The sequence below is a fragment of the Hypanus sabinus genome, chromosome 11, assembly GCF_030144855.1.
Source record: "Hypanus sabinus isolate sHypSab1 chromosome 11, sHypSab1.hap1, whole genome shotgun sequence".
Taxonomy (NCBI): Eukaryota; Metazoa; Chordata; class Chondrichthyes; order Myliobatiformes; family Dasyatidae; genus Hypanus; species Hypanus sabinus.
In genome coordinates this window covers 90,270,351-90,286,265 of record NC_082716.1, presented here as the reverse complement: position 1 = coordinate 90,286,265, position 15,915 = coordinate 90,270,351, and the positions used below count along the sequence as shown (strand labels likewise).

Sequence of the window (15,915 nt, the reverse complement as noted above, 5' to 3'; positions counted from 1 at the left end):
GGGACTGTTTATACTGGTGTGCAAGGCAACATTCTGAGCTGAGGAACACACACAGTGATGCTGGTGTGCAAGGAAACAGGACTGAGGACAGAGCTCAGTGACGCTGGTGTGCAAGGCACCAGGAGTTGCGGACAGAGTTCAGTGATGGTGTGCAAGGCAACAGGAGCTGAGGACAGAGCTCAGAAACAGTGGTGTGCAAGGCAACAGGAGCTGAGGACAGAGCTCAGTGATGGTGTGCAAGGCAACAGGAGCTGAGGACAGAGCTCAGTGACAGTGGTGTGCAAGGCAACAGGAGCTGAGGGTAGAGCTCAGTGACGGTGTGCAAGGCAACAGGAGCTTAGGACAGAGCTCAGTGACGGTGGTGTGCAAGGCAACAGGAGCTGAGGGTAGAGCTCAGTGACGGTGTGCAACGCAACAGGAGCTGAGGACAGAGCTCAGTGCGGTGGTGTGCAAGGGAACAGGAGCTGAGGACAGAGCTCAGTGATGGTGTGCAAGGCAACAGGAGCTGAGGGTAGAGCTCAGTGACGCTGGAGTGCAAGGCAACAGGAGCTTAGGACAGAGCTCAGTGACGCTGGTGTGAAAGTCAACAGGAGCTGAGGACAGAGCTCAGTGACAGTGGTGTGCAAGGCAACAGAAGCTGAGGACAGAGCTCAGTGACGGTGGTGTGCAAGGCAACAGGAGCTGAAGACAGAGCTCAGTGACGCTGGTGTGCAAGGCAACAGGAGCTGAGGACAGATCTCAGTGATGGTGTGCAAGGCAACAGGAGCTTAGGACAGAGCTCAGTGACGGTGGTGTGCAAGGCAACAGGAGCTGAGGACAGATCACAGTGATGGTGTGCAAGGCACCAGGAGCTGAGGGTAGAGCTCAGTGACGCTGGTGTGCAAGGCAACAGGAGCTGAGGACAGAGCTCAGTGCGGTGGTGTGCAAGGGAACAGGAGCTGAGGACAGAGCTCAGTGATGGTGTGCAAGGCAACAGGAGCTGAGGGTAGAGCTCAGTGACGCTGGAGTGCAAGGCAACAGGAGCTTAGGACAGAGCTCAGTGACGCTGGTGTGAAAGTCAACAGGAGCTGAGGACAGAGCTCAGTGACGGTGGTGTGCAAGGCAACAGAAGCTGAGGACAGAGCTCAGTGATGGTGGTGTGCAAGGCAACAGGAGCTGAAGACAGAGCTCAGTGACGCTGGTGTGCAAGGCAACAGGAGCTGAGGACAGATCTCAGTGATGGTGTGCAAGGCAACAGGAGCTTAGGACAGAGCTCAGTGACGGTGGTGTGCAAGGCAACAGGAGCTGAGGACAGATCACAGTGATGGTGTGCAAGGCACCGGGAGCTGAGGGTAGAGCTCAGTGACGCTGGTGTGGAAGGCAACAGGAGCTGAGGACAGAGCTCAGTGACACTGGTGTGCAAGGAATCAGGAGCTCAGGACAGAGCTCAGTGACGCTGGTGTGCAAGTCAACAGGAGCTGAGGACAGAGCTCAGTGATGGTGTGCAAGGCAACAGGAGCTGAGGACAGAGCTCAGTGACGCTGGTGTGAAAGTCAACAGGAGCTGAGGACAGAGCTCACTTATTGTGTGCAAGGCAACAGGAGCTGAGGACAGAGCTCAGTGATGGTGGTGTGCAAGGCAACAGGAGCTGAAGACAGAGCTCAGTGACGGTTGTGTGCAAGGCAACAGCAGCTGAGGACAGAGCTCTGTGACGCTGGAGTGCAAGGCAACAGCAGATAAGGACAGAGCTTAGTGACGGTGGTGTGCAAGGCAACAGGAGCTGAGGACAGAGCTCAGTGACGCTGGTGTGCAAGTCAACAGGAGCTGAGGACAGAGCTCAGTGATGGTGTGCAAGGCAACAGGAGGTGAGGACAGAGCTGAGTGACGCTGGTGTGCAAGGCAACAGGAGCTGAGGACAGAGCTCAGTGACGGTGGTGTGCAAGGCAACAGGATCTGAGGACAGAGCTCACTGATGGTGTGCAAGGCAACAGTAGCTGAGGACAGAGCTCAGTGATGGTGTGTAAGGCAACAGGAGCTGAGGACAGAGCTGAGTGACGGTGGTGTGCAAGGCAACAGGAGCTTAGGACAGAGCTCAGTGACGGTGGTGTGCAAGGAAACAGGAGCTGAGCGTAGAGCTCAGTGACGCTGGTGTGCAAGCCAACAGGAGCTGAGGACAGAGCTCAGTGATGCTGGTGTGCAAGGCAACAGGAGCTGAAGACAGAGCTCAGTGACGGTTGTGTGCAAGGCAACAGGAGCTGAGGACAGAGCTCAGTGACACTGGTGTGCAAGCAATCAGGAGCTCAGGACAGAGCTCAGTGACGGTGGTGTGCAAGGCACCAGGAGCTGAGGGTAGAGCTCAGTGACGGTGGTGTGCAAGGCAACAGGAGCTGAGGACAGATCACAGTGATGGTGTGCAAGGCACCAGGAGCTGAGGGTAGAGCTCAGTGACGGTGGTGTGCAAGGCAACAGGAGCTGAGGGTAGAGCTCAGTGACGGTGGTGTGCAAGGCAACAGTTGAGAGCAGACCTCCGTGACGGTGGTGTGCAAGGCACCAGGAGCTGAGGACACAGATCAGTGACGCTGGTGTGCAAGGCAACAGGAGCTGAGGACAGAGCTCAGTGACGGTGTGCAAGGCAACAGGAGCTGAGGACAGAGCTCAGTGATGGTGGTGTGCAAGGCAACAGGAGCTGAGGGTAGAGCTCAGTGACGGTGGTGTGCAAGGCAACAGAGCTGAGGACAGAGCTCAGTGACGGTGGTGTGCAAGGCAACAGGAGCTGAGGGCAGAGCTCAGTGATGATGGTGTGCAAGGCAACAGGAGATGAGGACACAGCTCAGTGATTGTGGTGTGCAAGGCAACACGAGCTGAGGACACAGCTCAGTGACGCTGGTGTGCAAGGCATCAGGAGCTGAGGACACAGCTCAGTGACGGTGGTGTGCAAGGCAACAGGAGCTGAGGACAGAGCTCAGTGACAGTGGTGTGCAAGGCACCAGGAGCTGAGGACACAGATCAGTGACGCTGGTGTGCAAGGCAACAGGAGCTGAGGACAGAGCTCAGTGACGGTGTGCAAGGCAACAGGAGCTGAGGACAGAGCTCAGTGATGGTGGTGTGCAAGGCAACAGGAGCTGAGGGTAGAGCTCACTGATGGTGTGCAAGGCAACAGTAGCTGAGGACAGAGCTCAGTGATGGTGTGTAAGGCAACAGGAGCTGAGGACAGAGCTGAGTGACGGTGGTGTGCAAGGCAACAGGAGCTTAGGACAGAGCTCAGTGACGGTGGTGTGCAAGGAAACAGGAGCTGAGCGTAGAGCTCAGTGACGCTGGTGTGCAAGCCAACAGGAGCTGAGGACAGAGCTCAGTGATGCTGGTGTGCAAGGCAACAGGAGCTGAAGACAGAGCTCAGTGACGGTTGTGTGCAAGGCAACAGGAGCTGAGGACAGAGCTCAGTGACACTGGTGTGCAAGCAATCAGGAGCTCAGGACAGAGCTCAGTGACGGTGGTGTGCAAGGCACCAGGAGCTGAGGGTAGAGCTCAGTGACGGTGGTGTGCAAGGCAACAGGAGCTGAGGGTAGAGCTCAGTGACGGTGGTGTGCAAGGCAACAGGAGTTGAGAGCAGACCTCCGTGACGGTGGTGTGCAAGGCAACACGAGCTGAGGACACAGCTCAGTGACGCTGGTGTGCAAGGCATCAGGAGCTGAGGACACAGCTGAGTAACGGTGGTGTGCAAGGCAACAGCAGATGAGGACAGAGCTCAGTGACGGTGGTGTGCAAGGCACCAAGAGCTGAGGACACAGATCAGTGACGCTGGTGTGCAAGGCAACAGGAGCTGAGGACAGAGCTCAGTGACGGTGTGCAAGGCAACAGGAGCTGAGGACAGAGCTCAGTGATGGTGGTGTGCAAGGCAACAGGAGCTGAGGGTAGAGCTCAGTGACGGTGGTGTGCAAGGCAACAGAGCTGAGGACAGAGCTCAGTGACGGTGGTGTGCAAGGCAACAGGAGCTGAGGGCAGAGCTCAGTGATGATGGTGTGCAAGGCAACAGGAGATGAGGACAGAGCTCAGTGACGGTGGTGTGCAAGGCAACACGAGCTGAGGACACAGCTCAGTGACGCTGGTGTGCAAGGCATCAGGAGCTGAGGACACAGCTGAGTAACGGTGGTGTGCAAGGCAACAGCAGATGAGGACAGAGCTCAGTGACAGTGGTGTGCAAGGCACCAGGAGCTGAGGACACAGATCAGTGACGCTGGTGTGCAAGGCAACAGGAGCTGAGGACAGAGCTCAGTGACGGTGTGCAAGGCAACAGGAGCTGAGGACAGAGCTCAGTGATGATGGTGTGCAAGGCAACAGCTGCTGAGGGTAGAGCTCAGTGACGGTGGTGTGCAAGGCAACAGAGCTGAGGACAGAGCTCAGTGACGGTGGTGTGCAAGGCAACAGGAGCTGAGGACAGATCACAGTGATGGTGTGCAAGGCAACAGGAGATGAGGACAGAGCTCAGTGACAGTGGTGTGCAAGGCAACAGGAGATGAGGACAGAGCTCAGTGACAGTGGTGTGCAAGGCAACAGGAGCTGAGGGTAGACCTCAGTGACGGTGGTGTGCAAGGCAACAGGAGCTGAGGGTAGTGCTCAGTGATGATGTGCAAGGCAACAGGAGCTGAGGGTAGAGCTCAGTGATGGTTTGCAAGGCAACAGGAGCTGAGGGTAGACCTCAGTGACGGTGGTGTTCAAGGCAACAGGAGCTGAGGACAGAGCTCAGTGATGGTGTGCAAGGCAACAGGAGCTGAGGGTAGTGCTCAGTGACGGTTTGCAAGGCAACAGGAGCTGAGGACAGAGCTCAGTGACGGTGGTGTGCAAGGCAACAGGAGCTGAGGACAGAGCTCAGTGATGGTGTGCAAGGCAACAGGAGCTGAGGACAGAGCTCACTGATGGTGTGCAAGGCAACAGGAGCTGAGGACACAGCTCAGTGACGGTGGTGTGCAAGGCAACAGGAGCTGAGGACAGAGCTCAGTGATGGTGGTGTGCAAGGCAACAGGAGCTGAGGACAGAGCTCAGTGACGGTGGTGTGCAAGGCAACAGGAGCTGAGGACAGATCACAGTGATGGTGTGCAAGGCAACAGGAGATGAGGACAGAGCTCAGTGACAGTGGTGTGCAAGGCAACAGGAGATGAGGACAGAGCTCAGTGACAGTGGTGTGCAAGGCAACAGGAGCTGAGGGTAGACCTCAGTGACGGTGGTGTGCAAGGCAACAGGAGCTGAGGGTAGTGCTCAGTGATGATGTGCAAGGCAACAGGAGCTGAGGGTAGAGCTCAGTGATGGTTTGCAAGGCAACAGGAGCTGAGGGTAGACCTCAGTGACGGTGGTGTTCAAGGCAACAGGAGCTGAGGACAGAGCTCAGTGATGGTGTGCAAGGCAACAGGAGCTGAGGGTAGTGCTCAGTGACGGTTTGCAAGGCAACAGGAGCTGAGGACAGAGCTCAGTGACGGTGGTGTGCAAGGCAACAGGAGCTGAGGACAGAGCTCAGTGATGGTGTGCAAGGCAACAGGAGCTGAGGACAGAGCTCACTGATGGTGTGCAAGGCAACAGGAGCTGAGGACACAGCTCAGTGACGGTGGTGTGCAAGGCAACAGGAGCTGAGGACAGAGCTCAGTGATGGTGGTGTGCAAGGCAACAGGAGCTGAGGACAGAGCTCAGTGACGGTGGTGTGCAAGGCAACACGAGCTGAGGACACAGCTCAGTGACGGTGGTGTGCAAGGCAACAGGAGCTGAGGACAGAGCTCAGTGATGGTGGTGTGCAAGGCAACACGAGCTGAGGACACAGCTCAGTGACGGTGGTGTGCAAGGCAACAGGAGCTGAGGACAGAGCTCAGTTACGGTGGTGTGCAAGGCAACAGGAGCTGAGGACAGAGCTCCGTGATGATGCCTCTTGCTTTACTGTATTTGTGACTGGGGGTGGGGGTGAGGCGTGTGGTATCTCCTTGCTTGCCTACGGGCGCTGACCACTGTATCAGCTCTGTTCTTCTGTAACAGCTGGTTTCAGATGCTTCAGCACAAACTGTGGGCACTGCCTCACCTGCTCAAAGACCATTTGCTCAACAGTTCTGTCGGTCCCAGGGTATCTCCGACTTTTTTTTTGCAATACTCAAACCAGCGATTGTTACTAACTAGTGGATAATGCAATAGTGAATTCCGTCATACCTGAGGAATTGGTCAACTCTTTGCTTTAACATCTCATTCTTGTGGTTTAGCCTAGTCTACAGCACTCCCTCATAAGACTGGAGTGCTTGCCAGAATGTCTGCGACTTGATTCCACTCACTGCGATGAGGCTCGGTTGGTTGACACTATGGTTTAACGATTTAGACTTGCGCTAGCCTTAAGATGTTTAATCTCACATTTTGTGCATTTCTGCTTTAATCCTTGCAGATTGCTCAATCTAATGTTCATTCCACATACTGTCAAATCTCCCCCTCAAACTGCTATCTAAAACCCTTTGTAAAGATATTTTTTTATCATGCTTCATTATTGAAGGAGATCACTCTGTGGGTGATGGGTTTAGTCTGTTCTAGTGATGGGAAAGTCAACGAAGGCCGTTCTCAAGCATTCTTAAAGTACAGATAACAATTGTTTTTAAAGTGCATGCCTTTCTGTAATGGCTCGTGTTATGACTATTACTTTTGTTTTGAAATTTTGAGTTGTACAGACCTCCGAAAAGTTTCTGATGGTATTTTGTGGACATAATCTGTTATTTCACTGGTTTATTGCTGTTTTTCTAACCCAGATGAAGTGGAAGAGTGGAGATTGTAGTATTAGATCTTTTAATGGTGTTCATTTCTTTCTCCTTGTCATCAGTACTCTCGACCTTTCACTTTCATCAGCCCTGTCCCAAGGTTGCAGGACTTTGATTGTAAACTGAATCATGGCAGTCTTCAATCAGAATTCGACAGCATAGATGAGGGCCCATCCTGTCTCTGCTGATGTTTAGAAAGAGCTTGCCAATTAACATGCCTCAAACTAATTAGGCCACTCTGGCCTTAAAGGCATATATTAATATTGTGCTGACCTAACAAACCTCCATTTGGTATTCCTGGCTGTGACTTTTGTCCCCTTGCTTATCAATACCTGTCCACCCCTGCCTCAAGTATATTCAAAGACTTTTTATAGCCTTTGAATTTAGTCTCACTTTGCTCTCTTTTCCTGTAGACTGCAATTTTGCCATTTAGTTTAAGTGTTATCCATTGCTCTCTAGAAAACATTCAGTACCAGGAAGTGCTTTCTTTCTTTCAACAACAAAAATTATCTCCCTTTTGTTTCATTTGCAAAAGATGTTAAATCTTTATCCCTTGGTTACCAATTCTCATCTTGCAGTGCATTTTTCTTATTCCAACAATTTTGAAGACTTCTGTTAACTTTCTCTTTGCCCTTCTCTGTGTTAAGGTGAACAAGAGCTTAGATGTCTTGCTATTTGAATGTGCGTGTCCACTGACATCACTGTAGGGGCTGATGTTGCAACCAGTTACACTTTACCTGGTTCTTATGTATTTTCACCTTCCCTTCCCACCTCCTCAGGCAAGGATTGTGAATTTATTCTGGCTCCATGCTCCTCACAGCCGTGTGAAAATGGTGGCGTGTGCGGCGAAACAGAAGACTATGAGAATTTTGTGTGCACTTGCACGGCGAGTTGGCAAGGTGAGATTTCATACGGATTTTAAGTAATCCCAGCCCATTCAATAGCTGAGATGGTTAAATGAAATCATGACTACCTTGACCTTGACTCACTTAACCTAGGAAGGAAGCTGCTAGCCATGAGAATACAACACGGGTTTACCAGACAAATTTCCAGGTGGGTAGGAGAGCAGAGTGAGGGCAGAAGGAGTCACCCGGGTTTATATTCATGAATGATTTGAAGAGATGCAGAATGGAAGATGATATTCTTATAGGGCTAGAAAGACTGAATATGAAGAGATCTTTCTTTGCCTGGGTTATTGTCAGGAAAAGGGGGTGACAATGTCAGGTTACAGGGCAAGGCAGCTCGGCCTGGAATAAGGAAAGTTGCGTTCACTTAGCAGGTGATTAACCCGTGAAACTCACTAGATTATGAAGGTCACGACACCAAAAAGCATCAATAGCATGGGGAGAGATTGGGAGAGTAACGACTGAGGTAAATGTTCAGCTGTGATCATATGCGATGGCAGAGTCGATTTGAAGGCATGAATGGCCTATTTGTGCTCCTGTTCTCCATTCATATCCTATTACACTCCCAATCGTCAAAAATATTTCACTGTAATGAAACCTCAGTTTGTCCACCGAACCTTGCCTTGATGCCTTAATTAATGAGGTTTGGTTGATGCTGGCAAGGCCAGTTATTTTCAGTTGGACAAGTTGGTGTGTAATATTTGAATGCACACAGTATATGGAACAAGGTAGATGAGTTTATAGTACAGTTAGAAATGGAGAGATTGAAATTCTTTGAGGAAATTACAAGTGGGATAGAAAAGGAGAGTGAGTGGATGTTGTTTACTTGGATTTTCAGAAGGCTACTCATGAATGCCACGGTATAGTAGAGGTTAGATCGACACTATTACAGCACAGGACATCAGAGTTCAAAGTTCAAACCCAGCATCCTCTGAGGAGTCTAAGTGTGTGGGTTTTCTCTGGGTGTTCGGGTTTCTTCCCACAGACCACACATGTACCAGGTAGATTGCAAGTTGTCCCATGACAAATGTTGGGTTAAATCAGAGTTGCCAGGGGTTGTGGGCAGATCTGCTCAAAGGGCCAGAAGGCCTATTCCACACTGTATCTCAAAATAAAATAAAGATGAGGCTGCTAAACAAGATAGAAGCCTGTGGTATCACAGGGAAGGTACAAGCATGTGTACAAGCTTGTAGGCCATTTAGAACAGAGATGTGGAAAAACTTTTTCACCCAGAGAGTGGTGGATATGTGGAATGCTCTGCCCCAGAAGGCAGTGGAGGCCAAGTCTCTGGATGCATTCAAGAGAGAGTTAGGTAGAGCTCTTATAGATAGCGAGGTCAAGGGATATGGGGAGAGGGCAGGAACAGGGTACTGATTGTGTATGATCACAGTGAATGGTGGTGCTGGCTAGAAGGGCCGAATGGCCTACTCCTGCACCTGCAGTCTATTGTCTATTTGGAATAAAGGGGTCCTTTTCTGGTTGGCTACGAGTGACAAGTGGTGTTCCTCATGAGTCAGTTTTGAATCTGATGCTTTTTCATGTTATATGTTAATGATCTGGATGGTAGAATAGAAGGCTTTGTGGCCAGGTTTGCAGATGATATAAAGGTAGGAAGAGATGTACTGTGTGTAGTATTGAAGAAGCAGAGAGTCGACAGAAGGGCAAACACAAGGAAATCTGCAGATGCTGGAAATTCAAACACCACACACACAAAATGCTGGTGGAACACAGCAGGCCAGGCAGCATCTATAAGGAGAAGCACTGTCGACGTTCCAGGCCGAGACCCTTTGTCAGGAGTAACTGAAAGGAAAGATAGTAAGAGATTTGAAAGTAGTGGGGGGAGGGGGAAATGCGAAATGATAGGAGAAGACGGGAGGGGGTGGGATGAAGCTAAGAGCTGGAAAGGTGATTGGCGAAAGTGATACAGAGCTGGAGAAGGGAAAGGATCATGGGACGGGAGGCCTCGGGAGAAAGAAAGGGGGGGGGGGCGGGGGAAGCACCAGAGGGAGATGGAGAACAGGCAGAGTGATGGGCAGAGAGAGAGAAAAAAACAAATAAATATGTCAGGGATGGGGGTAAGATGGGGAGGAGGGGCATTAACAGAAGTTAGAGAAGTCAATGTTCATGCCATCAGGTTGGAGGCTACCTAGCCGGTATATAAGGTGTTGTTCCTCCAAACTGAGTTTGGATTCATTTTGACAGTAGAGGAGGCCAGGTGTTCAGCGAAACGGTCTCCCAGTGTGGCCTTTTATATATTGGTGAGACCCGACGCAGACCCAGGGCAAAGAAGTGGCAGATGAAATGCAGTGTACAGAAGTGTCTAGTTGTGAACCTTGGCAGAGGAAATTAAAGGTATGGACTATTTTCTAGATGGGGAGAAAATTCAGAAATCAGAAGTTTTAATAGGTATATTTAATGTCAGAGAAATGTATCCAATATACATCCTGAAAGGCACTTAGGAGTCCTCATGTAGGGTTGACTGAAGGTTCATTTGCAGGCTGAGTTAGTCGTAAGGAAGGCAAATGTAATTTTGTATTCATTTTGAGAGGCCAAGAATATTAAAACAAGGATGTAATGCTGAGGCTTTGGTCAGACCACATATGCAGTATAGTGCATATGTGATACCTCTGTTGATACCCCTGCCCCCCCCCTTACCCCCATCCCTGTCTATTATTTTAGTCTGGTTCTCTTTCTCTCTCTTTTTCCCCCCTCACTATAATCTCCCCCCAACCCTACCTTTCTTTCTCTTTTATTTCCCATAATTCTCCACCTTCTCCCTAGCCCATTTCCCTTCAGCCTATCACTTCCCAGCTCTCTACTTCATCCCTCTCCCCACTTCTTATCTCCCTTCGACCATCCCATGTTACTTCACTCCTGATGAAGGGTTTCGGCCCAAAACGTCGTCACTACCTCCTCCCATAGATGCTGTTTGACCTGCTGAGTTCTGCCAGCATTTTGTGTTTTTATTTATTTCCAGCATCTGCAGATTCACTCATGTTGCCTATGCAGTATAGTGAGCAGTTTTGGTCCCCATATCTAAGGAAGGATATATTGGTGTTGGTTAGGGTTCAGAAGAGGATTGAGAATCGTAACAGGAATAATAGGGTTAACAGGAGGAATATCTGATAGTTCTGGCCCTGTACTCGCTGGAGTTTAGAAGGATGAGGGGAGATCTCATTGAGACCTACTGAATACTGAAAGGGTTGGAGAGAGTGAATGTGGAGAAGAATTTCCAGTCCTGGGAGAGTCTCGGGCAGAGGGCACAGTCTCAGAATTAAAGGATGTCTCTTTAGAACAGAGATGAGGAATTTCTTTAGTCAGTGGATAGTGGTGAATCTGTGGAATTGATTGCCACAATGGCTGTGGAGGCTAAGTTATTGGGTATATTTAATGTGGAGTTTGATTGGTTCTTGATTAGCAAGCATGTCAGACAAAGATTAAGGAGAGAAAGTGAGCGAATGAGGCTGAAAGGGAATTGAATTAACTTTATTTCTTAAATCCTTCACATACATGAGGAGTAAAAATCTTTATGTTATGTCTTCTGAATGTGTAAGAATATGTCAACCATGATTAATGGGTTAAATGTCCTAACTCTGCTCCAATGCCATGTCTAACTACTGTTACTTGTTGTGTTCGTGCACTTTTATGCTCTAAATTTTGGGAAATTTCATTAATCATTTTATTTCAGTAACTACCACAATAAAAGAGAGAAGAAGAAAGCACTTAACTCCGAGTGGAGTTATCGGGATGCTGTCGTGATGGTGTTTTTTTTTTAGCAGGCTTTCTTATTTTTACGAGGTCGAGTTGCTAGCTGGATGCTCAACCCAGCACAGGTGGAAAGCGTGCAAGGAAGCCGGCTGGTTTCGAACTTGGGAGCCTTCACTCCGAAGTCCGGTGCTGATGTCACTACGCCACCAGCTGGCCTACAATAAAAGAGTTGAACCTATTATTATGTAGGCATCTGGCCTCTAGGCTTCATCTTCCTGTAGAGTGGAATTGTTTTAGTGGGTATTGAATTTGTAAAGTCCTCACTTAGTGCATTGGGTGATTCTAATTCATATTTCACCTGCAGGTCGGAGATGTTCAGTGGATGTCGATGAGTGTGTTGCTGATCCTTGTAAGAATGCTGGTGCTTGTGAAAATACTCCTGGGAGCTACAACTGTCAGTGCCTGCCCGGCTATGCTGGAGTGAACTGTGAGACAAACATCAATGATTGTACCCCCAGTAAGTCAATTAATAGTGCAATGACATTTATAAGTTTCTCTTTGAATGTAAAGCTTGCTTTCCATTAGTCCTGCACAAACACAACCTAAAAGGTTTTCCAGCTCGTGAGGTACGCATTGAAATGTAGTCACGGTTCACTTGTTCATTATGTGCATGTCATATGACATGGGCAATCACGGTCTTTCCATGACCATGATTGTTCTTGGCAAGAAAGTTTTCTACAGAAGTGGTTTGCCTTTGCCTTATGGGCAGTGACTTTACAAGACAGATGACTGAAGCCATTATCAATACATATCAGAGATTGCCTGTGTCAGTGGTCATGTAAAAAGGACATGTGATATGCCCCAGCTGCTCTTACGACCATCCACCACTTGCTCCTGTGGCTTCATATGACCCTTATCGGGGGCTGAGCAAGCACTACACCTTTCTCAGTGTGTGACCTGCAGGCTAGCAGAGAGAAGGGAGAGCCTTGCACCTCCTTTGGTACAGATGCATCTCCACCCGCCACCCACACAGTCACAGTTATAAGGTTGAAAACACAACTCAAGATCCTACAAAGACCATTCTGAGGGCAGCCATGTCACTTCAGTAATGACAGTTGAGGATATGATCCACAATCCAGGCAGTATTCCCTTTGTAATGGTGACACAGGATCACTGAATCTACATCTAAGTATAGTTGCCCATGAAATCTGGCAATCTGGTCCCATTGCAAATGTGAGACCCACGTGTAATCCCATGGTGCTGGTCTTGTTGGAATTGACCAGAACCACAGTGAGGGATGACTTTTCAATCCAGAGCACAAGCACAGCCAGCTTCACACCCAGCAGCAGGAGTTGTGACTGATCCACGACTTCTGTTCCAAAAAGATGTTGTTTCCTTAGTCAAGCTTGGTTTATATTGCACCATGAGTACCTGGTTAATCACTAAATGTGATCCTGTGATTGCATAGATCCGTGCCAGAATGGAGGTTCCTGTATCGATGGCATCAACACATTCTCGTGCAGCTGTGTTTTGGGGTTCACTGGTGACAAATGCCAGCAGGAAATCAACGAGTGCTTCAGCAGTCCTTGCTTGAATGGCGGCAACTGCTCTGACTACGTCAACAGTTATGTCTGTGCCTGCCCTCAAGGGTTCAATGGGATTCACTGTGAAAACAATATGCCTGACTGCACAGAGAGGTAAGGGAATGGATGGTTTTCATTTTCGGTTGGAGCACCACGTGAAGGGAACTATTGTGACTGAATCAAAATATCAAGCAGAACAGGAAAGCTCTTTTAACTAAATAGGTCGTTCTGTTTAATGTATTTGCCATTCAGAGCATTGGAATGCCTGCTTCATTGCAATGGGAGCCCTGCCTGAATCTGAAAGCATTGCCGAAGATAGGTTTACTCAGTAAATAGGGTAACAGGAGATGTGTTAGCCTGTTGGCTTTCTGTGTCATTCTGCAAATTCATGGATGAGCTGTCTTTGATCCATGTGACTAGCTTTTAATCAAACCTTTTCTTTAAATGTCACTGATCTTATTTTCATTTTAGCCGAGCACCCACGGTCTTTCGAGACAGTAACAAATAGTTATTCATCATGGTGGGAAGGAAAGAAGAGCATCAAATGCTAATAAAAAGATAATCTATTAGAAATTGCCACTTCATTTCAAAAATAAGTGACATATTAGGAAAAGGCGGGGTGAGCTTACCCCTGCAGGACAATAGGTGGGAATAAGGAGGGAGGAGGATATGAAGCAAGCGATGCTCAGAAGATGAAAGTGGGTGGTGGGTGAGCAGAGATGAATGTGATTGAGTTTGAGGCTGAGGGAGGGGATTCCCACACATTATTGCTGCATTCACTTTTGCTATTAATCACCATCAGCACACATAAATAAGCTGAAGTTTTCTCCAGGCAGTACAGCCACTCACTAATCCTCAAAAGCAGCTTTAAGAAGTTGGGAAAAGGAGAGACAGAACTTCATTGTCTTTAAGGAGTGTTCCCCCCTGTTTTCCCCTTCCCTCCCTCCCCCCGGCCTGTCCCTCCCATCACCCCAATTTTGCAAAGCTTGGGAATGCAGCATTTTAAGAAGTGGTTGAGTTAGAAGGGGGAAACTTGGTAATCCCCACGGAGAGGTAATCAATGTTGTGGAAAGGTGGTTTCTGTGGCTGGGTATTGGCTCTTTTGAGGGCATTCATTATTCAGTAGATAGGATTTATCTTGACTGGCAGATGTAATTTGCCTTGCACTGTCTTGTCAGCTGAACTGAGTAGACTGGTTTTATCTCGACAGCTCTTGCTTCAATGATGGGACCTGTATCGATGGTATCAACTCATACACGTGTCACTGCCAGCCAGGCTTCACTGGCTCCAACTGCCAGTTTGACATCAATGAATGTGACTCGGAGCCATGTCAAAATGGTGGCATCTGCATCGATGGGCTGGGCAGTTACCGCTGCTCCTGTCCCTCTGGCTACACAGGCAAGAACTGCCAGGTAAAGTGTGATACAGCAAGGAGCCATTGGAGTAGTTACACTGCCAAACTTGGAAGGCATCTGCGTCATGTCTGTTTTAGCAAGGACAGGACCATTTTCTGTAAGGCAACTCAACTAATTTTGCAGCAGGTCTTGGGTGCTGTCTCCATAAGACATAAGAATCAAGCCCATCAAGTCTGCTCCGCCATTCAATCATGGCTGATCCTTTATTTTTAATCTTCTTAACTCCGGTTCCTGGCCTTCTCCCTGTAACCTTTGATGCCATGTTCAATCAAGAACCTATGAATCTCTGCCTATGAATACACCCAATGACCTAGCCTCCACAGCGGTACATGATGACAAATTCCGCAAATTCACCACCCTTTGGCTAAGGGTGCCCCTTTATCCTGAGGCTGTGTCCTCTTCTCCTAGACTCTCCCACCATGGGAAATAGCCTTTCCGCATCTCCCCTGTCTCGGCCTTTCAACATTCAAAAGGTTTCAATGAGATACCCCCTCATCCTTTTGAATTCCAGTGAGTACAGGCCCACCCTCTAGAGTTTGCATGTCCCCTGGTGCTCTGGTTTCCTCCCACATCCCAAAGATGGGGCTGGGAGGTCACTTGGTTGAGTGTGGTATCATGAATGTAGATGGGTGATTGATGGTCAACGTGGGCTCAGTGGGTCAGGAGACTGTTTCAATTCTGCATCCTTCAAAGGATGTTATCATCTTCAAACCAATACTGTGCAAAAGTCTTAAGCACATATATAGAGCAATGATGCCTAAGACTTTTACACAGACTTTGTACTGTATTTGTCAAGTTGAAGCAGAGAACAGATCTGTAAATCTGACGGGAACAAAGGTTGTTGGGAATGGTGAGGGTGGAGTGTCACAGGAGAGTTATGGGACAGGTAGCAGAGAAGGAGTAGGGGTTGGAGTGGGTGAAGACACCAGGCAAGGTAATTTGATTCCAGACAATTGGTTTATTGATTGTTGCACAATGTGTCTCTGTGCTTCCCGATCCCTCCCCTCTGCCTTTCCTCTTTTCCTAGCCGTGATTCCCGTCTCCCTGCCCCCTTCCCACTCTCAGTCCAGAATAGAGACCCACATCAGAATCAGGTTTATCATCACTCACACGTGTCATGGAATTTGTTTTTTTTTTTGCAGCAGTAGTAAAGTACAATACATAATACGTTTTACAACTCTAGGGTTACCAGCAGGTGACTGCCCTTTTCAACATGGTCACTATTGTAGTGAAGGAAGTGGCAGTCTTGACCAGGCAGAATTATATCAATGACTGGATCCTGTACTGGTGGCATCAGCTGATGGCCAGAGAGTCTCTCCTGCATGTAAGAAGGGAAAGTGAAGCAACATGTTGGGGTGTCACAGTTACTTCACAGACTAGTTTTGTACTGCTCAGCGTGTGTGGAAGGTTCACCGTCACCATTATTTCCCTGGGACGGTGCTGGGCCCTCAGCTTGTCCAGTCCACGTGTCTCATTGGGCCACTTTCAAGAAAGCTGATCCTATTGTCATGAGCCCAGGGACACTGTTAGAGAGGATTCTTTACCAAGCATG

The 15,915-nt window shown here is 48.9% G+C and overlaps 1 protein-coding gene across 1 annotated transcript in view; it reads left to right on the top strand.

Annotated features, from left to right (window-relative positions):
- LOC132402192 (neurogenic locus notch homolog protein 2-like) overlaps positions 1 to 15,915 on the top strand; it is a 218,249-nt gene that overhangs the window by 159,423 nt on the left and 42,911 nt on the right. The window contains exons 16-19 of the mRNA XM_059984899.1: positions 7,532 to 7,651; positions 11,730 to 11,882; positions 12,834 to 13,062; positions 14,159 to 14,360. Of these exons, the coding sequence (XP_059840882.1) occupies positions 7,532 to 7,651; positions 11,730 to 11,882; positions 12,834 to 13,062; positions 14,159 to 14,360 (704 nt within the window). The remainder of the gene's footprint in view (positions 1 to 7,531; positions 7,652 to 11,729; positions 11,883 to 12,833; positions 13,063 to 14,158; positions 14,361 to 15,915) is intronic.